Genomic DNA, 23752 nt, shown 5'->3' with positions numbered 1-23752 from the left:
AAGCTTTCCTTTACATTTTTGTCTAGGACTTCACAACTTTTGAAGATGTCTCTATTTATCCCAGCTTCCAAACCTGCCATGTGCTTGGGGAAGGCTTTGGAAGTTCAGTGAGTGCTAAGTGCACACCTAAAGAGTCAAAACTTGTTTATACCATGATAGTTAGATATTTTAATACACTTCTTTCAAATGCTTTATAATTATCTGTACCACAATCCATTTAACTGAATGGGCAGTGATCCTAAATCAGTACATTATGGTAGGCTTTAACAGAAGCAGTATTTAATTGACTTGTATAAATTCACAACATTTGAAAGCGCAAGCTTTAAATCCACTACCTGTGGGTTTAAAGAATTTGATTTATTTATACATCTTTCCAGACTTACAGATTTATTCTTTGATACTAGAAATCCATATGAATGAAAGGCATATTTCTTACACAACTTATTAGACAGATACCTTGGTGTATAGGTATATGTAAGGTAATATGATCCTAAAAAGTCAGAAATGGTGACAGTTAATTCTGTTTCTCTCACCTATTTATTCTGACCTTAAGTTTGCTTCTTTTGGATATCCCTTCTGTGAAAAACTAACTAGTAATACTTATCGACCTTACACCACATGACTGAGTCTCCCTCAACACAAGTGTATAAACATACACATATTTGCCCGTGAAAAGACTTATAATGAATGCAAGGCAATGTTGTTGTTCTGATGAGACATAGTGTCTCCATTCGCAGAGTGTAGCATTACTTGTCTTCTGCTTTACAAAATCTAAAATGTGCTATCATAAAGGTATTTAAATTTTAGAGTACATAAATTAGTGGTTACAACTATTTTAAATCTCCCCATATGGATCATCAGTATAATACACTTGCCCAAGAAAACTATTCAAACGCACTGCAGAGCTGATTTAAATTGAAGTAAGTGAACCACAAAAAAATAATATGAAATAAAACTAGAAACTCAGGCCAATAACCAAAGCCTCCTAATTTCATCATAAAATAAAAAGTCAAATTTCAAAAAAAATAACTAAGAGAAATGTTTCACTTCATTGTTGTTCCTGACTTCCTTGTTCTTATTCTGCTTTGTGATGACTGTATATACATGATTATATAAAGATGTGTGGGCCCATCTGTATTCTTATTCTGAGTAATCAAGCCAATTTCTCCTCGTTTTCAGTTCAGAACAAGTGATGCAACATGGTTTTGCTTGTGTGTATGAGATAAAACACAGATTTATACGGTAGTGGATTGTCAAAGCACAGGACTAAGCTCTTACTCTCGTAGTGAGAACAAAATCATGGTTACTTTCTGATAGTCTGATATCAATGCTAATGGTGCCCACAATATGGTTTAGACTACCCTGGTGCTGCTTTTTAAGGTATAGGTACTTGAAATACCTGGTGATGAGTTGCAGTGGTGAGTGTGTGCAGCTGCTTGTGCACGGGTCAATATGTGGGTGTGATCAGAGGACAGGCAGTGAGTAGAGACCTGTTCAAAGAAAAGACAGACTGGAGACAGTCTAATGAAAGCAAAGCAGGTGAGTTCCAACTGGAAGAATTTGAAAGGAAACAACCATAGCTGTTAGTGTCCATTCCCAGATGACAGCAACACAAATCTGTATTGGGAAGCCAGTGTAAATCCTAAAAAGGGGCTGGGGAAAATCCCTATTGATGACAAGTGAACATACTGTTCGAAAACCCGTTCTAGGAATGGGTTACATACATACTTACAGAATGCCCACAGAACAGAGGGAAGGGAGCCTTTGTGGAAGTTTTCACCATTGGAATATGATATTTAGATTCATAATGAAGTCAAAAGAGTAAAGATTTTACTAGGCAGCTTTGTTTATGTGATATCCCTAGGAGTACATGAGAAGGGAGAGAAGGCAAGCAGATCTCATAGGGACATACTAAATCAATGCTGTCATTTGCTTCACTGCTTGGAAAAGTTAGATAGATGTTTGCATTTTACTAAAAAATAGTTCTTGAAGACTTCAGGCAGCAATCTGGGTTGGGCTGACATGCTGTACTCACATACGAAATTATTAATGGATTGTTCTGAGATGGTGTTCCCTACAATCAGTCACAATGAATGAAAGCTGAGAGTGGCATAAGAAATCATGTTTAAGTTACATGAAAAAAAAGTCATCCTCTTGCTTTAGCTATGTAAGTTTCCTATGATGAGAAAAAAATAGAGAAGACTGCTATTTTGTTTGGGGATTTTTGGGGTGTGTGTTTATAATTGTAAAAAGAGAGAGCTAGGTTCAATTAATAAGACACACACACACAGACGTAAGGCATAAAGTGGGTAAAAGCCCCATCACTTGCCTTGCAAGCAGTAAACGCACAAACATATTGAGATAACCATATTTGTTCCCTCCCAGATACCATAAACCATTGAAAGCTCAAAAGTCTATATTGTCATACCTCTCCCAACTTTTCCTGAGCTCAAATAGTAATGCATAATGAGTCTGATACCTCTACCCATATTCAGGTAGCAGCTATCTGCATGCACTCATGTGAAGCCTCTCCACATTCAGGTTCTTCATAGGCAAGTGAACCGTTTTCTTTTTATCCTAATGCCAATTATTAAGATGATTTATTTTTATTCTTTAGTGAAAACAGTCTAGGATGTTACCATATAAATACAGAAAAGCAACAGAAAAAAAACACTTCTTGGTCATTCAAATGTAGATTTAGACAGTAAGTGATTTTTCCCAGCTCTGTCAAATTCATAACATGACTGTACTTTCATATTATATGATCCATATTTACGTAATAACATCCCAATGTAGAGATGTCTCTTTCAAATCATAAGCTTCTTAGCAGTGGTATAATTTCTTGACATGTGTTTCTATAGTAGTCGATAAAATAAAGACACAAACTCTGACTGGTGCCTGTGAGTGTCAGGAATGCAAAAGTATTTATCACTAAAATATTAATATTCTTGTAAAGCTGACAGATATTAGACATTTTCAAGTCATAAGAGTATGGAAAATAAAGGTACAGATGAAGTGAAAATAGAGGTGTGCTATTCTTTATCATTACACTTTAGGAAAATCTATAAAATGACAGTAAAAAGCAACTAGTGCTTCCCTCAGTCCCCTCCAAAATCCTAATGCAGCAGTAAAATGGCGTATGTCAGTAATAAAAATAAAACGTCTATGACATTTTAAATGTTATCGTACTGTCACAGTGGAATAAAATTAGTTTGAAGAATGATCTAAAGGGATATGATGCAGTTCATTATGTACAACAGCAATAGCAGCAGTTTCCCAGTGTTCATAAAAGTTTCTCCATTAAATTTACCTCCAGTCAATAATTAGGAGTCCACAAATAAACCTAGGCAATTAAATCAATACTGCTGGGCAATTATGTTCCAAAGTCCGGGCTCAATGGTACAAATAGACACTATATCAAACTGCAGTGTTAGGAGATCTGATGCACTTTTCAACAGAACCTTTACTCAGAAAAACAGAAAAGGGCAATCCTGCATCTTTGTTCAAGATTGCAAATGGTACACAGTTTGCCAACATGTAACACTAAGTAGCCAGTCTGTTATAAGCAAAGTCTGACAGAAAGCTTACCTTTCAGCATGAGCTTGCTTTAGTTTTCTGATCAGAAGAGTTACCAAAGCTTACTAAAAGAAACCACAACCAAGCTCTACAAGATATGAGTAAAGTATTTTAAAGGGCATATAGCTCTTCCATGAGCTGGTCCCAAATACAAAGGAATAAATCTTAACAATTTCCATCTATGTGCTTTAACATGTACAGAAATGAAAAGCACAGCTGGCTGCTCCTAAAAAGCACTATAATCCTCTCACAATTCTAAAAATGGGCTGCTTGCCACAAAATTACTTGCACCCTCAGTGTTCCTCCTGAGGAACCCACAAGATGGAGCAAAAATCACTGAAAATCACAATTACTTGTACACAAACTTACACAGCTAAGAGCAATGAGCTCTTCTATCCCTAGCTGACATCTGCAATCCTAATATAGCTTATTTCATAGTCAATAATTCCTTCACTCTCCATGCCCTGGTTTTTGCTGTCTGTCTATAGCAGATAAAGAGAAGTGATAAAATTCTGCTATGACGTTTTTAGTGATTTACCAAAGAATGATAACAAAAGATGGAGCAAGAAGTCTTCATTGTATTCCATAAATCTGATTCCTGCTTTAGAGCTCGTAATATGTACAAAATCTTGAAATGTATAGTTTTTGAAAAAAATTCTTAAAATTAAGGCAATTAAATGAATATAAATAATTGTGCTTTTACTGCTGAGTTTCATGAGGTTTAATTAAAATGCCAGTGTATCTGACAAAGCCAGTAAAAGCACACTGTATTTCCATCTCCTCTGCTGCAGCAATTACGCAGTCTTAATGGTAGTAAGTTTTGATAACGAAAGAGGGAAAACCTGTCATTTCTTAAAATCTGGTCACAAGATACAATCTAGACACAAAAACTGTTAATGATAAAATGTATGATGTGTATGTTCCCCTGAAATGGTTTTCAAAATATTTTCAATCATTTGCAATCTTAACTGTTATTAACTACATCACTAATGGACCCATGCTAGTGAATATGCATTATGAACACTGTATTTATAAATCAAATTTTATTTCCTTCCAGACATCAGCTACCCATCATCTAAATAAAGGAGACAACTAAAAATATAATGGAAAAGTTTCAAGAGTCGGTACATGTTGTCAGTGATGTCCAAACAAAAGCTGACTATGGCTACAAAAGCTGGGCTCTCACCTGCCAATAAACTGCCCTTGATCACTTACAAGAGGGGAGCATCCCAGCAGATTCTGTGTGTATTAAAAAAAAAGACTTGAAAGAGAAGAAAAAGTATCACACAGGTCACAGCAGCAGTCTCAATGGACCCCTCAGGGATTTCTACTAGTCTCAGACTTGTCATCCTCTATGCAGCTTTCCTCTCTGCCCAGAAAATGTCGATAGGAAAATGTTTGAGGGGCCTCTGGTGGAAATTTTTTCATTCTTTCTGCATTGACAGGATGCCAAATCAATATTTACTTCCCACTAACAAGCTGCTCGAGGTCTCAGTAGAAAATATTGTAGAGAATGCGAGAAGACACGATAATAAACAGCTGTCTGGCTATGAGGAAAACATGAATTGACTAGAAACAGGTCCGCAGTAAAAGGTCATTGAAACCCATGAACTCCTCAGGTGTCCATAACAACTAGTAACTTTAAAGGCACATAAAAAAAAGTCTCTTTTTCCTAAGAGGTATGAGAGAATGGATCATTTTCACTCTAGCAAGCAGTACACACTGTTTCAATAATTCAATTAACATTTGCCAAGATCTGTGCTGGTTTTCTCCAGCATTGTTTCACTGGTTTCAGCTGTTAAGTTATCAGAAATCCTAGAGTAACATCTCTTCAGTTTTATGCAGTGACTCTTCCCTTAAAAGAAATAAAAACAAAACGCTACGAAACAAGGATTTCACATTGCCTTATCACAATATAGTTTGGTACCATCAATGGCAACATAATAACAAATGAAATGTATTAATTACAACCTAAAAACACTTAGCTACTCAGAGTACAAAATTATAATTCATTAAGGGAAGATACAAAATTGAGTACCTGTGCTTCCATAAGTTTCTGTATACGCTGCAGCCATTCTTTATCTGTTTCAAATTCCATTTTTGCCTTTGCTGTTTCCTAAAAAATAGAAACACATAAGAAACAATAAAGGAAACGTGTAATTGGGTATACATTAAAAAAGCATGTGGAAGTGGGAACTATGCTTGCAAAATTAGTGATCTGAAGCATATCCACCAAGTATCAGTGCTCTGTTAAATGTATAAACCCACCCTGACCTGTGCATGTCCCTAAAAACATGCATGATATGCTCTCTTTATATGAATATACAGGTGTATGTGTGATCCACGTCTAAATTTTATGAGTTCAACATAACGGTGCCTGAGTCTATGCACTGATAAATAGAATATGTAGTGTATGTGTAGTGTAAATTCATCACCTGTGCTTTAAATTTGTTTTCTATTTATAGTTAAGTACATTTGTGTTTTAACATGTATGCACAGTGGCAACTATGACAAAAGATAAAGGATGTAGAAATTACTGAGAATGAGGTAAGTATGGAACAATTCCATCAAAGTGAATTGCTTTACAGGGTATATATGTATAAATTTGTGTTTTACACATGTATGCACAGTGTACAACAAAAGATAAAGGATATAAAAATTACTCTGAGAATGAGGTAAGTATGGAACAATTCTGCCAAAGAGAATCGCTTTACAGGGCATATATGTATAAATGTTAGTAAACAGGGCAGGGATCAGTCCATTATATTTGTATTCATGAATGTAATCCATATCAGTGCATATACATACCATGCACTGCTGTTTAACCAACGTGAAAACTCTCTTTTGTAGCTTCTTTAATACAAAGCTCCAATAAGATTAAATCTAAGTCATCACCAGAGTACTGTTACAGGCCAATAATGGTCAGCTCCTAGACACTTATTAAAGCAACTGTACGGGCTTTTTCATGTATTATTTGATCAGTCCTAAATAAATATGGATAAGAAATCCTATTACTGTATCTATTTAATAGAGGGTGATTTGATGAAACACTATCAAATATTTCATAGTAAAATGTATGATAGAATCAACAAAAAAAGGCAATGGATTTCCCCAGAAACCATCTGTCTACCAGAAATACCTTTAATAGGTATCACAATTCAAGAAAGGAAGCATCAACGAAATCAATCTGTCACAGCAAGATGCATTCTAATTTTGTTTTCATTAATGTGGAAGTCTATTTATAACATACAGCCCTGCCAAATAGTCTCATGAAAAAGGAAAATACTGTCTCTACATCCACATGCTCAAAACAGTATGTTTATATTTATGTATGTCTGAAGTCTTGCTGCCTTATGAGTCTCTAACCTGACCTTATTATTTAAATTAAATCGCTCTGTGATTTATGTGCTAGATGCTGCCCAATGAAATTTCAGTCTTTACCTGGAAATCCTTTTCCTCAAGAATGGAAATATACAGTATCTTCTCATCTAGTTCCTTTTTACTGACATCCTTAAAATAACTTACCTCCTCGTCTTCTACATCTAGTATCTCCTCAAGATCAGTTGTTGAAACATTAAGGATAGATGCTGCCAACTGAACAGACTCTTGGGAAAGACAGTTTTTACATCCTTTCATCTTGCCCACTTTTTTTGCCTTTTTGATTTTTGTTCTCAGCTCTTGTATGCTGTGCTGTAACTCTCTGCAGAGAGTCTAGAAGACACAAGCAAAAAATATTCCACTGTAATTTTTTTTATAGTACAAAACATATGGAAAAAGCAGTATCATTTAGCCTAAGCTCCTTTAGATAGGAATTATCTTCATTCTCTGTTATTGGTTCAACAGAATACGTGTTGAAATACTAAATAACACGCTATTTACAACACAAAATATGAATTAATACAACAAAACAAAAATGTTCTTAAATACAAGTACGTTTTTATGTGTCTTTAGCAAAATAACTACACTCATAATGCCATCAGAAGTAAGACAAAGCAGATTCCACAGAATCAATCAAAATCCTTTCCCAATGCAGTCTATCAGAAATGTTCGTGAAATAAAAAGAGAAATGTCAGGTTTTACTGCAGTCAAATTGAGATTTTTTTAAAGTTTATTGATACCTCACTGCATGCAGAAACACCAGTACATCTCTTTATTCAAAACATGAAATTTTGGTTCCCACCAAGACAAGGTAATTTAAAACTATCCTGGCTACCAATTCTTCCCGATATAATCTCTACAATTTAAATCATCACAGTAGCGGTAATCCACTGTTGGTATGCAGCACAACCTTGGAAAACACAAGTCCACAGTATTCAAGGTTTACATAAGAGAGTTGCATTCTCTACGCAGCTGGCCCTACCAATGGTCTGGCCAGGCCAGGCAGTCTCTTTGCAAGAATGCTCTTTGCAGATAGTAGCTGTTTTATACAGATACCACCTGAGACGCCAGACCAGAACCATGGCTCTGACAAGGTATGAAGCAGAGGTTCTAACAGAAGCCTCAATTTTACATCCCCTTTCTGCTGCTGAAGATATGACTAAAAATTGTACTTGCAGTTAAAGGGAAAGAAGAAATCCAGCAGGCCTGAGGCCACTCTTCTTTGTTTATTTCAAAGCAGAATAAAATAAACAGCATGAAACATCCTGCTGAAAAGACTTCGTTGATCTGAATGAAACCTGAATGGAATCCCAATCTCATTTTGGCTTTTGTTCCCCAACACCACACAAGTGCCAAGCTTCAATAGTACTTTCCACAGCTGAACATAAACCAAACTGTACAAAAAAGAACCAATGCTTCAAGTTCCTACCTCTCCTATATCTTAAGTTCTCTGGTTCTGTGAAATAACACTAAGCATTAGTATAAATCATCAGTTGTATAACAGAAGTTATTTTGGTTTAATATTTATGCAGCTACAAAAAAAGCATTTTGTCAAAAGCTGAGGAAGAGAATTTTATTAAAAAATTGTTGACTGAGAAACAAGAGCAGTAACTCATTGTCAGAAGATCCTCCTAGCATATTCAAATTCCATGACTCAAGCAGAACTGTGACTGTCAACACAAACACCTTGGTTGAGTTTAAAATGAGAGAATAAGGTTTTCTTTTGATCGTCCTATGTGAGGTCCATCTTATTAAGCTATATCTCACCAGTAGCTGATTAACTCCTGAAAATTCTTTTTCTGCAGAATGCCTTCATCTCATAGAAATTGACTGCAGAATTATGAAGCCTGTTTATTGGCATTTTGGGTAAAGTACCCTACAGCCTCTAGCGTATTCAAAACACAGTCATTAAAGAGCATTAGCTGATATATTTCAAAGAAAGCACATCTGATCCCAAGATTTGTTTATGTTTGCCTACCACTTCCCAACTTCACAGTTTTCTGTATTTAATAAAATTTAATTCATAAAAATAAAAATATCCTACCACAAATATGGGGAGAGGAGGTACAATGAATTTTTTCTGATTTTATGATTAAGTGTGGGTCCCTCCACCTACAGTATTTCCAAGAAACTGTTTTGTACATAGATGTGTCTGCAAGTGCAGAGTTGAGAGGAATGAAGAAGTTTGAAATGTTACAGGCAAGGAGCTAGGGCACTGTGGATCAAGTTCATAGAAGGAAATAGACTAGCAGAAGAGGGAGCCTCAAATAGAAAAGCACATGCTATGAAAAAAATACAGTTAAATCACATGTTTTTGTAGCATGTGGAATGGTCCAACAGTGAAGTGGTTCCCGCAACATGTAGGAGACGTATTTGACAATGGAAAAATAAATTCAACACCACTTTTTCAATCAAATTGAATCAGCTTCCCAAGTTTTAAAAGATCTCTTTTAGGCATAAGTGATGTCTAGAAGATGCACATTTGTATCCTGATGAAAAGAGGAAATGTAAATTAAAAAATCAAACTATCAAAGAAATAAACTGCAAAGCCACTACAAATAATGATAAATAGCTCAGCACAGACAGACAAAAAGCATGATAATAAACAAAGTTAAACATTCACTTGAATGCCTTAGACAACATACAAACATTGCCAGGCAATAGTCACTCAATATTATTAGACAAATATTATTGGTGTATCCAAAGTCCAAAGGAGGTTCATGATGAATGAACAAGCTGATAGCAGCAGTGGAACCCAGAAACTGCAACTCCACTGTGACTGCCTTTTAGTCCACAGTTCCAGAAAAGAAGGTACCAGAAAGACACTGAAGAATCTGTTACAGCAATTTTAAAGAAAAGAAAAACAAACAAACAAACAAGCAAAAACCAAAACAAATGAACCCCCAACAGAAAAACCAAAACCCAAACAAACAAACAAAAAACCTACAAAAAAAAACTAAAACAAGAAAAAAAAGGGAGAAGAAAAAGGAAGTTTAAACAAAAATCAGAGAGAAAATTACAACTAATAGATTTTGATATGCAAGCACACACTTTATATATAATCACAGTAGATCATACATATGGAAGACTTGCACTTCAATCCCTTTTTCCCTCACGCGGTTCTAATGCACTAAAGCATATGTAAAATACAAACCATATGTGAAAAATAAGACTACTTTATGGATTTTCAAATTAGACTGTGACAGACTAGCTATTTTTGAACCTCCTTCCTTCATGTTATTAGGTTGTAATAATGTTTTTATATACATTTTTTCACTGGATAAGTGCCTTAAAAATTTTAAGATGCCTTTTCTGTTTATATTTTCTTATCTGACATATACTAATGGATTCATATGCTAAATTCTTTACTTATTATTAGTGATTACATGTCAGTTCATCCTCCAATACAGAAATGCTCAGTGTCAAGTCACACAGCTCTTAGAAACTGAGTTAGGAAGATCCATTTCCAAACTGAAAATTACAAAAACTTAAGAGTTAAGCCACAGAGGTGTTGTTGGAGAGTGTATTGAAGCCAGTATAATATCATTCTTTGATTACAAAATTGATCCAATGCATTACGGTGCTAAGTGAAGGATTTTGAATGAAAAAATTTTCTCCTGTGCATTTAAAAACAGTTTATGTTTAAACTTACAAGCATACATAGGTGATACAAATCTCCCTGCAAGGAAATCAATGCAGTATATGATTTTGGCACTATATTGATGCATAACAATGCCTTTATTAGTACTAGTAATACTAGGATTTGATATTTTCTCTGTTTTTCTTTGGCGTCAAATCTAGGGCATATTTTGATATTTTCCCAACTTAGATGTTACCATCAGAGTTGTTCCTGTGGGACACACTTAGCTGCTACCAGGCAAATAGAATAGGAATTCCTGAGTAATTCCTAAAACAAATCTACAACACATTTTGTCAGATCAGTGCAATCACTACTGATCTGACTAGAAAAAAAAACAGCTTAAAATTCTAACAGCATGACCTTAAAGTTCCCAGCCCTTTTAAATCAGTAGCAATTGTTGAATCATCTACTAACTCCATATGAGAATACAGTATATATGACATACGCTGGTTTGTGTAGAGTTCTGAAATATCTCCCTTTTAAGGCTTTCTACTTTATTTTCACAACGCAAAATATTCATTCTTAAGCTAATATACTGTTTCCAATTTTGGTCTCCCTATGTAATCACTTAGCACTGTATCTTTTGCCAGTTTTGAGATGTATAAAGACAAAGATCTTTTTTCAATTAAAAGGTCATACTTAATTAAACACTCAAAGAAGCCATGGTGATACAAAGACTATGACAGCACACTACTAATAAGGTCTTTACATCCCAAAACAGTGACACTCGTTGATCCTGGAATTGACACAATTTGATCAATGGCCCCAAGTAATGTCATATGACTGAGTCAATATCTAATGACCTGAGTCAACCTAGCACCACCATAATCACTCTTAACCATATCCCCAAGTGCCATATCCATATGCCTCTTGAACACTCCAGAGCAACTCCCTGGGCAACTTATTCCAATGCTTAGCCACTCTTTAAGTGAAATGTTTTTTTCTAATGTCTAATCTGCACCTACCTGGTGCAAGTTAAGGCCATTTCCTCTGGTCCTTTCCCTTGAGATATGGCAGAAGAGACTGACCCCCACCTCACTACAGTCTCCTTTTAGGTAGTTGTAGAGAGCAGTGAAGTTCCCTCCTGAGCCTTCTTTTCTCCAGACTAAACACCCCCAACTCCCTCCTCATCAGACTTGTGCTCCAGAGCCATCAACAGCACTGTTGCCTTTCTCTGGACATGCTCCAACACCTACCTCAATGTCCTTTTTGAAGTTAGGGGCCCAAAACCGAACACAATACTCCAGGTGCAGTCTCATCAGTGCCAAGTACAGCAGCACTATCATTTCCCTACAGCAGGACAATCACTTCCCTAGTTCTGCTGGACTCACTATGCTTGGTACAGGCCAAGATGCACTGGCCTTCCTTGGCCTCCTGGCACTGTTGGCTCATGTTCAGCCACTGTCAACCAGCACCCTCAAGTCTGTTTCTGCTGAGAAGATCTCAAGACACTCTTCCCTAAACCTGTAGCATTATTGCACAGAATTGGTGTGACCCAAGGGCAAGACCCAGCCCTTCAACGTATTGAACCTCATACTATTGGCCTCGGCCCATGAATCCAGCCTGTTCACATGTTCCTGCCCTCCAGAAGATCAACATTCCCACCAAACTTGGTGTCATACGTAGAGTGACTGAGGGTGCCCTCAATCCCCTAGTCCAGATTAACATATTAGTTAACATATTAAACAGAACTGGCTACAGTAATGAGCCCTGGGGAACACCCATGAGTGACAGGCCACCAGCTGGATGCAACTCCATTTTACCACCCCTCTCCAGGCCCAGCTGTCCAGCCAGCTTTTCACCCAGTGAACAGTGCACCTGTCCAAGATGTAGGTTGCCTATTTCTCCATGAGAATGCTGTGGGAGATGGTGTCCAGCATTCTACTGAAGTCTAGATAGACAACATCCACAGCCTTTCCCCCAACTACTAAGTGGGTCACTTGGACATAGAAGAAGATCAGGTTGGTCAAGCAGGATCTGTCTTTTGTAAACCCCTGCTGGCTGTGCCTGATCCCCAGGTTTTCCTGCATGTGCTCTGTGATGGCACTCAGGGTGATCTGCTCTGTGACCTTCCATGGAACTGAGGTCAGGTTGACAGTCTTGTAGTTCCCTGGTTCCTCCTTCCCACCCTTCTTGTAGATGGGCATTACACTTGCTAATTTCCAGTCCACTGGGTTAACCAGGATTGGGTGGTAAATGACTGGAAGTGACTTGGCAGGCTCTTTCACCAGCTTTCTCATTGCTTTCAGGTGTGGGCCCATAGACTTGTTGGTGTCTAACTGGCATAGCAGCTCACTAACCATTTTCTCCTGGATTACTGGGGCTTCACTCAGCTCCCTATGACTAACTTCAAACTCTGGGAGCTGGGTAGCCTGAGGACAACTGGTTTTGGTATTAAAGAGTGAGGCAAAGAGAGCATTAAGTATACCAGTCTTCTCCTTACTCCCTAACACTATATTACTTGCTGCATCCAGCAGATGCTGGAGAGTCTCCTTAGCCCTCCTTCTGCTGCCAATGTATTTATAGAAACTTTTTTTGTCATCTTTAACCACAGTGGCCAAAGTAAGTTTCAATTTGGCTTTGGCCCCTTTAATTTTCTCCCTACACACCTCACAACATCCTGGTAGTCCCCCTGAAGTTACCTACCCATCCTTCCAGAGATGATACGTTCTCTTTTTATCCCTGAGTTCAAGCCTAAATTCTCTGTTTAACAAGGCCAGTCTCTGGACCCCTTTCCCCACCACGGCGTGGGGCGGCCCAGTTCTAGTTCTGTTTCCATCTGAAGAACCATTGCGACGCTTTGAAGGATGGGGAAAGGGAACTCCAGGGGTTTCTCAGGGGTCTTTTCAGGCCCTGAACCTGAAGGGGAGAGGTGCTCTTCCCCCCCACCCCCGCACATGGCCCCATGGCCGGCAGGGAGACAGGACACCGGGCGTGGAGAGGAGGCAAGAGAGAGTTTATTGTTGGGGATGCTACATTTATAGGGTTTAGGAGGATTCAGAGTAACCAATTAGAAGTCTCAAGGGGCTTACAGGAACACCCAATCACAGGAAGGAGTTAACAAAGGCCAATGGGAAACACCTCAGGACACCTTCCCAGGACATTCCTGCATGGATAACATGGGGGGTGCTGGGAAGAAGAAGCATGTGTTTGCAAAGAGACTACCAAAAGCCATTTTAAGACATGTTTAAACAACAGTTTTCCCATATAATGCAGGTTTAGTGCCACACCAGTCTTTTTCCCCCTTGGCTTGCCATACAGCAAATGGAGATGTAGTTAATCATCTTCTAGCAGCTTGTATGGTGCAGTGTTTGGGATTTGTAACTAAACCAGTGTTGATAACACACCAGTCATTGCTAAGCAGCATTGGCACAACATCAGGGCCTTCTGTTTTCCCACTCTGTCATCTCAACAAGTGGGCTGGAGATGCACTCAACACAGGGAGGGAACACAGTTGGGACAGCTGACCCCAGGTGACCAAAGGAACATTTCATACCATACAGCATTTTGCTCAACAATAAAAATTGAGGGGGCTGGTGATTTGTCTGTCAGGTGGCCACTGCTCAGAAACTGGGTATTGACCTACATCTCTTGGGGTTTTATTCCCACTTCCTTCCCTTATTAAACTCCTTATCCACACACAAATTTTCTCACTTTTGCTCTTCCTATTGTCTCCCTAGTCTCACTGAGGGAAGGGAGTGAGCAGCGAATGTACAAACAACCATGTAGTAAAGTTTAGCTGCTGGCCAGGGTCAACCAACCACAAATGTATAGAAGAGTATAATATACAGAACAATTCTAAAGATAGTATTTTGTGTGTAGTTCAATGTGAAAGTGCTTTTAGATACAAGTAATGCATTCTTAGGAACTCACCTGTTTTGTAAATTAGAGTAGTATATGGATGTGGCCCAGAGCATTAAACCAAAAAAGAAATGGAAAATCTTTTCTGATACAACGTTAGTTTCCTAAAGAAACAAAAGGATTATGAAGATGTAGCTGTTTGTGAACAAGATCTGAATTCACAGAACTGAAAGCTGAGCTTAAAGAACTCTATTTTGTGGTAGAACAATTATTCCAGCCTAATGTTAGGGCAGATCCTAGTGATGCAAAAGGCTGAGAAAACATTACTGCCCCAAGTACCTCATAATCAAAAAGACAAAACAGAATGAATGGACAAATTGACACAAAGAGATGATGCCATGCACCATTTCAGCAGCTGAAATAAGAATTCAATGAAAATATAGTTATTTGTTCCTTACTGTCCCTCAAAAAATGACTTTTAAAATACTTTGTTAATAATGTTTAAACTGATCTCACAGCATGATTCAAAACTCTTCTTTAGTAATTTCATTTTTAATATATATTATTTAATATATATTTATATATGTTATTTAAGTTACCTCAGCTAGCTCCTTCACTAGAAAAAACACATCTTCTAGGCATAAACTTTTTTTTATCAGAAAAAGGACAAGAGTGTACACAAGAAATACAGAGAGACCACTGCAATAGACTTGTCTGGCCAAGGGTTATAACATGTACCATTCTGATCCATGGGAATGAGTCAGCTTCAGGAGGCTGACTTAATTCTTATGATCCCCAGAGATCACATGTGATTTTAGAGACTCCAGCAGATATCTTCTAAGTAGAGTGTAAAGATGTACAGGATGTACAGACCAGTCTCACCTTCCTCTGCCAAGCTCAGTATTCAGTAGTGACCAAGAGTTCTATTACCAAATATTAAAGTGCTAATATCATTATTTTACCAATGTCACACAGGTCACATTTATAATGTGGTGAGTTGCTTTTATTTACCTATCTGCAGTTACAGTTTCTGAGGTAGTTCTAAAATTTATGAACATATATATTCAAACTATGTGTCTCAGCTCTTTACTTGTGCATATCTAGAGGAATTAAAATAGGATTTTATTATCTTTTCATTTAATAATAAAAAAACAAGCTGTTGAATGTGTTAAATCCCCCCAAAAATCAAAAAGATAATACATACTGTAAAGCTAGGTATCAGACTGACATATATGACTTAAAATAAACAGTCCTATGTTGATTGGCACTGAGAATAGTGTTCACAACTTCACAGAGATAAGTGGAAGATAAAAGCATGCATCGTGTGGAAGAAATCTCTCACCTGATGACCTGTAAGAATTTCATTACACATAAAAATTGAAAAATTGCAGTATGTATGTAAAAAAATAATGCGATATTGTAGTTGCATCTACAACGTGATTTTCCACATCAATTAATACAGGCAAACCTGAACACACATGAGCATAACTAAGGATTCAACAGGCAAGATCTGAAAAATTAATTAAATTAATTTAAAATATTACCAGCCTCTTCGACCCTAGTGGCAAAAGCTAACTCCAGTTTGCAGTCCAACATCCCAGCCCAACCTTGCCTTCTCCATGGCTCTGAGATATGGATGACAGAATGTGAACTAGAAAACGTGCATTCAGTAACATTCCAAACCCAACTATCACAAGAACATCTGCAAAAGTGTAGACAGATTTGCACAGTGTTGTTTTTCAACTACTAAAGCTAAACCACAGCTTCTCTGTCAAAACCCTAGAGTCATAAAGTATAAAAGGGGCATGACGATTTCAGTATTTGCACACAAAATGTAGGTTCCTGGCACTTAGAACTGCAGACTCCAAAAACTCAGTTAAAATGGTATAAGGATAATAAGGTACAATGACAGAAATTAGTAACTGTGTTGCATAAAATTTGATAATCAGGCAAGATTTGAATTTGTATAACTATGCTGGCTTAAGTTGTGTTATTCTTCCTTGCCCTTTTGAGAACAGAGGAGTGAAAGCCTCTCTTGGTTGGCTTCCCATTTCTCCAAAATACCTTTGCTACCAATCTCATCCCACACACTCTATCAAAACATCATTCCTTCTGGATTCAAAACGATTGAAAACAAAGGTTTCTTTATAATCATTTATTTCTGAGTACAAAATTGAGAATGTCCTTTTGACTGCATTTTCTTAACCATCTCCAGGTGCAGGAAACCACAGGGAAGAATACTGAAAATATTTCAACCTATATTTTATATTTATTTATATTATAAGAAAAAGAAATTGAATACACTGTGCTATGCTCTAAAAAATAGTTCAATTTATTTACAAATGCATAGAGAAAAGTGACTTTAGTCATGAACAGTTTTTAATTTTAGATTTTCCTCAAAACAAAGCATATTTAAACAATGATACAGCAATGGATTACTCTGGCCAATTACAATGTATTTTATATTTCAGTTGAAAAATATACAATATATACTTACGAGTATACATACTCATTTTAAAATTCACTTTGTGAATAAAAATTAAGGGGGTTTGTATTACTGGTCAGCTTTTTCTCTTTTTCTTTTCTAATCCTCTTTTGATAACTGTTTAGCCATCACACTTTATTTTATGCCTGAAATCTTGTCTTAAAAATATGTTTCCTCTCATAGTGTTCTTTGTCATCATGGCTGGGCTTCACGAACGAAGATTTAGGAAGGCTCTGCCCACGTTTGTTACAAGCACGCTGGTGGCTTATGAGGTCAGTACGAGATAGACATATCCAATTGCAAGTGTTCTTTGTAATATCTTTAGATACAACAAAGTCCATCTTATTGCTGGACATCTCATTTACAGAACATACAGCAGGTACTGTAAGTATATACGAGGGACATATGGTCATATATAATCTTACAGCTTTAGAGTTATCTAATCTCTCCTGCACACTAAGCTTTAAGACTGTTAAAGACTTAAATTGTAGACCCAAATGTTTTCAGACTGATGCTGGTTTTTAAGTTTCAGTAAACACTCCATAGTTTTCATTGTACCGCTGCTAAATTTTCAACACAATTACCATGTTTTGTGACGTATAACAGGGAAAAAAATAATAGTTTTCATTATAGCAGAGAATGAGTTGAAATACGTATAATCAGCATGGGATGATAGGTAGAATATTTCTGTCAAAATATATTGGTTTCTCAAACTCAGCACAGTTGTACCAGACATAACAAAAAAAGATATTTAGGGCAGACCAAGAAATACTGAGGTGAAGCAACACTCCAAAGGTCACAGTGGTCAGTGACCAAGATGTGAAGAGTCCTGTGATTTCCTGACACTCAGTTCAGTGACTTAATTTATGCAATCTTTCTGTAGAAACACACAAAAACCTATAAGAACTATAAATCAGATGCTCTGTGTAAGACCACTGCACTGCTGAAACAAATGGGCCTGAAAACTAATTTAAGAGCTCAGCTCTGGCATTAAACTCTTAAAAAAATGGTTAAAATATAAAACTTATCAACTGTGCTTTCTAAAAATACTGTAATTTTATGATTCTGTCCTCCTAGAGTTCTTCTCTGTAGCTCTCTTGGCATTTACCTTGGGGAATCTCCTTAAGTCCCAGCTTTCTGAATTACTATGGAGACTTCACATGACTCTGTATATGAGTACTTTCTGTTCACACTCCTTCAGCTCACTTTCTTAGCAATCTGGTCGACATACATTACACAATTATATCTACATGAACTCTTAAATACATAATTACTGGAGACCTTTCTCCTCCTTTCCAAGTTTTGCTGCTTTTCCTGTTATTTTGCCAAAAGGTTATCTAATCACTTCAAGCCCAGAGCCTTTAGCATGTACTCATATGTCCATTCCTCAAGTATTCCAGTTATCCCTTTTTCCAGTCAATATTGTTTTCTGTCTTTTAGACACCAAACTGGCTACTACCTCTAAAACCCCCATCTTTCTATGTCCAACAGAGAGCTGAGTCAGAGCTTTAAAAAGAAGTCTCTCCAATCCATTTAAAGGAATCCCAGGTGGATCTAGACCCTTTCAAGAAGTACAGTGCAGAGTTTCCAGGTAGTTCCCAGATGATTCTGCTTGATTCATTCTCTGTTAAACTTAGGTGGGTTTTTTACTTGAGGCTGAAAAGGAATTTTTTTTGCAAGTTGGTTAAAACTGTTTCCTGTTTAGCTCAAGTTTGTTGGATCTGTTCACACACTATCTACCATTACAGAGTTATGGTCTGTGAGAATGGTGCTCATGCACTGTAAGAAAAATGAAAATAGCACTAATATCAACAAAATCACCTATGCAAGTCAGACATGCATCTAAACTTTCCATGAGACATACATGCGCAACTACAAAAACCTGACATACCTTAAAATTTCATTACATAGATTGAATAATTTAAATCAACATCACTAAATCCTTGAGAGAGTTACATAAAAAGTAGGGTGTAAAAACATTCAGTATATTTTAAGCTACATCTGTTATGGTCTTTACTTATCATAGTCAAAAACCAAAGTGAAGTCCTATCCTTCTAAGTCTAAGGAGCAAAGAAAAAGTAGAGTAAGAAAAAGCTTTTCAAAATCTTTCTCTTTATTCTTCCTTTTTATTTATCAAGATTTTATCCACTAAGACATCTACATTATATTTTGTTCCTGGCACACTGTATGCATCACTAACCATATGCCTTCTGTAAACTGTAAGAATTCATTCACTTCATTCATTAAAATTCACAAGGCCTATTATTCTGTTTACAGTCTAATAGATATTCACTGTCACTATTCAGGCCTCTGATTCAATTTGTCTAAATCCCAGATGCAGAGTAATCCTGATGGAGATTAGCTTAATTTATCACCAATTTCTTCTCAGAACCAAGAAAGGTTGGTATTTCATAATAAAAGCTGTGTTTCTCCTTTTTTCCTGAAGTACCACACATAGTGAAAAAAGAAGCAATAAATGCCTGATTATTTTTAATGGTGATATTTTCTCAGTTACACAGATTTTGCTTTGCATATAGAACACCACCTTTTAAGGTGTGTATTCTGCAAATAAGACTACTGATTCTCATCATATTGGAACACACCCCTGAAACCAAGTATTATCTTGATTCTGACTGAACACAGATTGGCAGACTTATCTTCTACTCCACACAATACAAAATAATTACTCTGGGTATACTTTTCTGGGTAAAGTGTTGACAGTTTGGAGTGTAATAAATGAAATATACTTATCTTTTGGCTTTCAAGTGTTCCCAGTGGGGAAAATTTTCTAGCAACTTGAAGTCATATTAAAGGTGTCCACTTCCAAATCAAAACTGACAGTGCTGATTTATATGATACTATCTGCTGTTGTTTGTAAAATGTCCCCGTGACTCACTAAAGAAACCTTTGTTTGGTCAAAAAACACTGCCAATTACTAAATTTTACAATTACCTATGATGCAGTTGGGTTTTTTTTTTCAGATAAAGAAATAAATGGTCATTGTGCATCTGATCTGGGTAGCCATATAAAAAAAATATGTTCTACACATCCTGGGCGTGCAAGGAACTAGAGCAGTAGTACTGTCACGGTTTGAGAATACATTCAGCAACAGAAATGCTCTATGTAGAATATTTCTTACTGTCTCACCATAACTGGAGAATTCTGAGTGTCCCCTGCAAGGATTTCCATCTATCCAAAGCACTGACTCTCTGGCTAGCAGTACAGGCACTAGCAGCGCACTTGTGTTGCTCTCGTGTTATAAAGGAGCTGACAAAACCCAACAGAATATTTCCCAAATATTCATGCCTCCCAACCCAACTACCAATTATGTCTAATTTTTTAATTTTCTTTTTTTTTAGATAAAGAGCAAATAGGACATCATCTGCATATGGCCATTCTGAGAAGAACATGTTTCCTAGCAATGCTCTATCTTCACCAACACAGAACTGTTCAAGAGAAATAGACAATGATGGTAAATAACAGGAATTTGCCAAATAAAGGAAATTTTTAATGTGAAAGTGGCCAGTCATGAATTACTTATTCTTTGCAACAGGAAGAAATTTCATGTAACATTTTCAATTAGCACTGACAGTAAGGGCAGTACCAGCATCTCTAGCCTGTAAGTCTATCCCTGTTCTGACTCTCTGTGGTACACAAAAGCTGGTGTTCTGGGTTTTCAAAAGGTTAACTGAATTTTCATGAATTAGCTCACAACTGACCCATATAACACCTATGATGACATTTCCTAAATGGAGTAGAGAGGAAGCCTCCTAAGGCAGAAATGAGCAATGAGGCTTATTCAGGGGTGGAACTTTTTAACAGAAGTGTTAACTTACCTATTACTTACAGCCCAAGATAGCAGTGAGAAATAGTTGTGCCAAAACAGATGCCAGTATTCAAGATACACTGCAGGAAGGTAAGCGAGACTGACGTATACTGGGATATAAGGTAAACTGACTGAATGGCAAATAACTGTCAGAATATTACTTGGCCAAGCAGAGGTGAAGTAAGTCCTCTGACACATGTGGCTGCCCACAGCTCTATGTCAAACAACACAGAGAGGGGGAAATGCACCTAGCTTAAGCCCTGCTCTCAGTAGCCAAAATGAGGGCATACGTCTTAAGAGAGTGAGGGCTAGATCCCCATGTAGATCCATTAAGCTTGCCAAGTAAACTGCCATGGGTCTTGATTTTGGCAGTCAAATCTATTAGATGGAAGTACTGGAGACCTATCAAGAACAATGCCAGAACATACCAGATGTGCACTGTGCTGCAGTTAGTATCCTCTCTAGAAAGCACACAAGTCTCCAGTGACAGAGGCACTATCTAAGTGAGAAATGCACTTAGATAATTTCAAAGCATTCAGCTGCCATCACCTATTTATTACAGCCAGAGCTGAATATAGATGCCTAATCAAAACATCTTCCTCAAGGTCAGAAAACCTCTGATATTTGCATACTCAGGTGGTATCATCACTGCAGATTAACCTTTCAAAACGAGTTTTGCGCATGTACAAGTTGAATGGGACAGACAACACTACTGAGTCTTGAGCTTACAAGGTCTCTAACAGCAACATACAGTCAAAGTCTAGCTAAGCAAAAAAACCCAAACTACATTAATGTAGGAAAACAGAATTTATGCAGAATTTTGGACAGTTTCATAGCAAACTAACATGCTGTACCAAATTTTCAACAGACATCCAGTGAAGCATTCTAATAGTAGTTTTTTAACTTTATCCAATGGCTGTTTTCTGCATGAGTTCTCAGAGGTACTGCAAACACAACAAAGAACATTTTGCTCCAGTTGCTGTGCTGTACATAATTGGCAAGATCCACCTGATAGCGATCTGATAGTGCAACACATGTTATAGAAAATCCTGAACAATGATAGACTGTAAAAATTGAGTGAATGACTCAAAGAGAATTTATGGTGCTGATGGAATGTAGATGGGATAAAAATGTGCAGCTTAAAAAAGGCATCTGAAGTATTGTCAGAACCACCTGGTCTCTTGTACAGGTAGTTTGCATTCTTCTGTAATTAAAATGCTTCATTGAGCCTAGTTAACATTATACTTACAGCCTTACTTTCATTATTATTTTGCAGTCTTCATAAATGCCATGGACAAATTTTATCAGGATTTGAATTTTGTGAAAATACTTAATAATCAAGATTAGCTCTGATCTTTACAAAACTCTAAAGACACCTATATTTTAAGATTTATTTTTCAGATCAACTGCATGGGCTACTTTTAATCCGTTTAACATATTATTGCCATTGCATAGCATACATTTTTTATCTGAACATCTTAATAGTAGGTCAGACATCTTAAAAAACAGTATACTAAAATTAATAGTAACCTTTATCAACTGACTTTTACCACATTCCAGAAAATAAATCAGATTTATTCAATGAAATTTAGTTTCTATAAAATGATTCTAAGAAGTATAACTATAATCTTATGCTTTAATATTTTAATAATTGAATTTCATATCAGATTTTCAGTATTTTACCCAGAAATGAGGTTAGGCTAATGAACCTAAAATACTGCCTTTTCTGAATATTGACTCAATAGTATCCTTCTTTTAGATTCAAGGCAGTGTTGTAACATATATACTCTAACTTTGAATATTTATTCAAAAGGAGGACCAGCAAGAGAATTAACCAGCAAACTTGTTAGCTATAAAAATTCTCAATTTAAGAATACTATTTTTTTTAATAAAATGTTTAAAATCTTCCCTTGGCTAGTAAAAGACTGGGGATATTGTAATATCTTCATATAACATTAGCCTACTACATTCCAGACACAGAAAAGAAATATTCATGCAAGATCTCTATCTTTATACAGTTACTGATTTTTTTATCTAATATAGATTGCATGCACCCTGTAATAGCTACCTTATTAATAGTACATTTTTAAATACTGCCCATTTATTATTGTTCTTGTCTTGCTACTCACAGATATCCTCTTGATTTCTTTAGTCTCTTCTCCATCCTTTATAGTCTATTATTGCTCATATTTTCAGGTTATTATCTATAATTCATTTCCAATTCCTTCATATTGCCTTTTTATTTCTAAATATTTTGTTAACTTTCCTATTAAGCTGAAATAGATATTTATAAGGAGCTGTTCTCTAATTATGGAACTGTGGTTTTTTTGGTTACTTAATAAACTGTTACACTCCACAATTTCTATTCATATTTCCTACTAGCCTATATCTTCCTCATACAGCTTTGGAGAAATGAACTGCTCTGAATCAACCTATTTTAGGTGCCCTGTTAGTTCCCACTGAAAGCAATTCAGGACATAACGTCTGATCCCTATACCATGCTCCCACAAAAATAAGTCCAATAATTATTTACAACATATTGGATACAGTAACTTTTGTTTGCAATTATTTCTTCCATGATTTTAGGAAACTATTAAATAGATGCTACAATTTAGCTATTTTATTTCATTTCATAAGTGTCCTAAATTGGAGTGCCCACAGCAATGCAACTTTTTACTGTATATTGCAAATATTGGCTCAATTAGTAACTCATCATAATGCGATTCAGTTATGTACACTGTACTTGTACCAGAAACCACTCCCCCAGGTTTTTTTACTTAGTATCTTGACCCAGATGGATTCAAGATCTTGTGGTTCTGTGTTATCAATAACTCTAAAAGCCAGTAACACTGTCTGGTATAAACAGAAAGAGTCACACTGTCTTCTCTGAAGTTCCTCTGTTGTCTTATTAATAGCTGTAACCATTAATCAGTAACTGAAATAATTTAATTGTTTTATGTTAAAAAAAGAACTATGTAATGTCACAACAGACATGGAATAAGTAGAAAAAGCAACTGCATTCAATTTATGAATGAGAAGATTACAA

The 23752-nt window shown here is 36.5% G+C and overlaps 1 protein-coding gene across 19 annotated transcripts in view; it reads right to left on the bottom strand.

Annotated features, from left to right (window-relative positions):
- CNTLN (centlein) overlaps positions 1-23752 on the bottom strand; it is a 265942-nt gene that overhangs the window by 6545 nt on the left and 235645 nt on the right. For 11 of the 19 annotated variants that reach the window (XM_027634384.1, XM_027634388.1, XM_027634373.1 and 8 more), the window contains 4 exons: positions 7102-7287; positions 5615-5692; positions 1400-1490; positions 534-576 (listed from right to left, as the gene is read on the bottom strand). In XM_027634384.1, coding sequence (XP_027490185.1) covers positions 534-576; positions 1400-1490; positions 5615-5692; positions 7102-7287 — 398 coding nt within the window. Of the gene's footprint in view, positions 1-533; positions 577-1399; positions 1491-5614; positions 5693-7101; positions 7288-14467; positions 14560-23752 lie in introns of those variants that run through there. The other 8 variants (XM_027634379.1, XM_027634378.1, XM_027634380.1 and 5 more) reach the window with 3 other exon arrangements.

This window comes from Corapipo altera, unplaced genomic scaffold (genome assembly GCF_003945725.1).
Source record: "Corapipo altera isolate COAL_440 unplaced genomic scaffold, ASM394572v1 61411, whole genome shotgun sequence".
NCBI lineage: Eukaryota > Metazoa > Chordata > Aves > Passeriformes > Pipridae > Corapipo > Corapipo altera.
The sequence above is the reverse complement of the archived record's forward strand: the minus strand, read 5'-3'. Positions and strand labels throughout refer to the sequence as shown.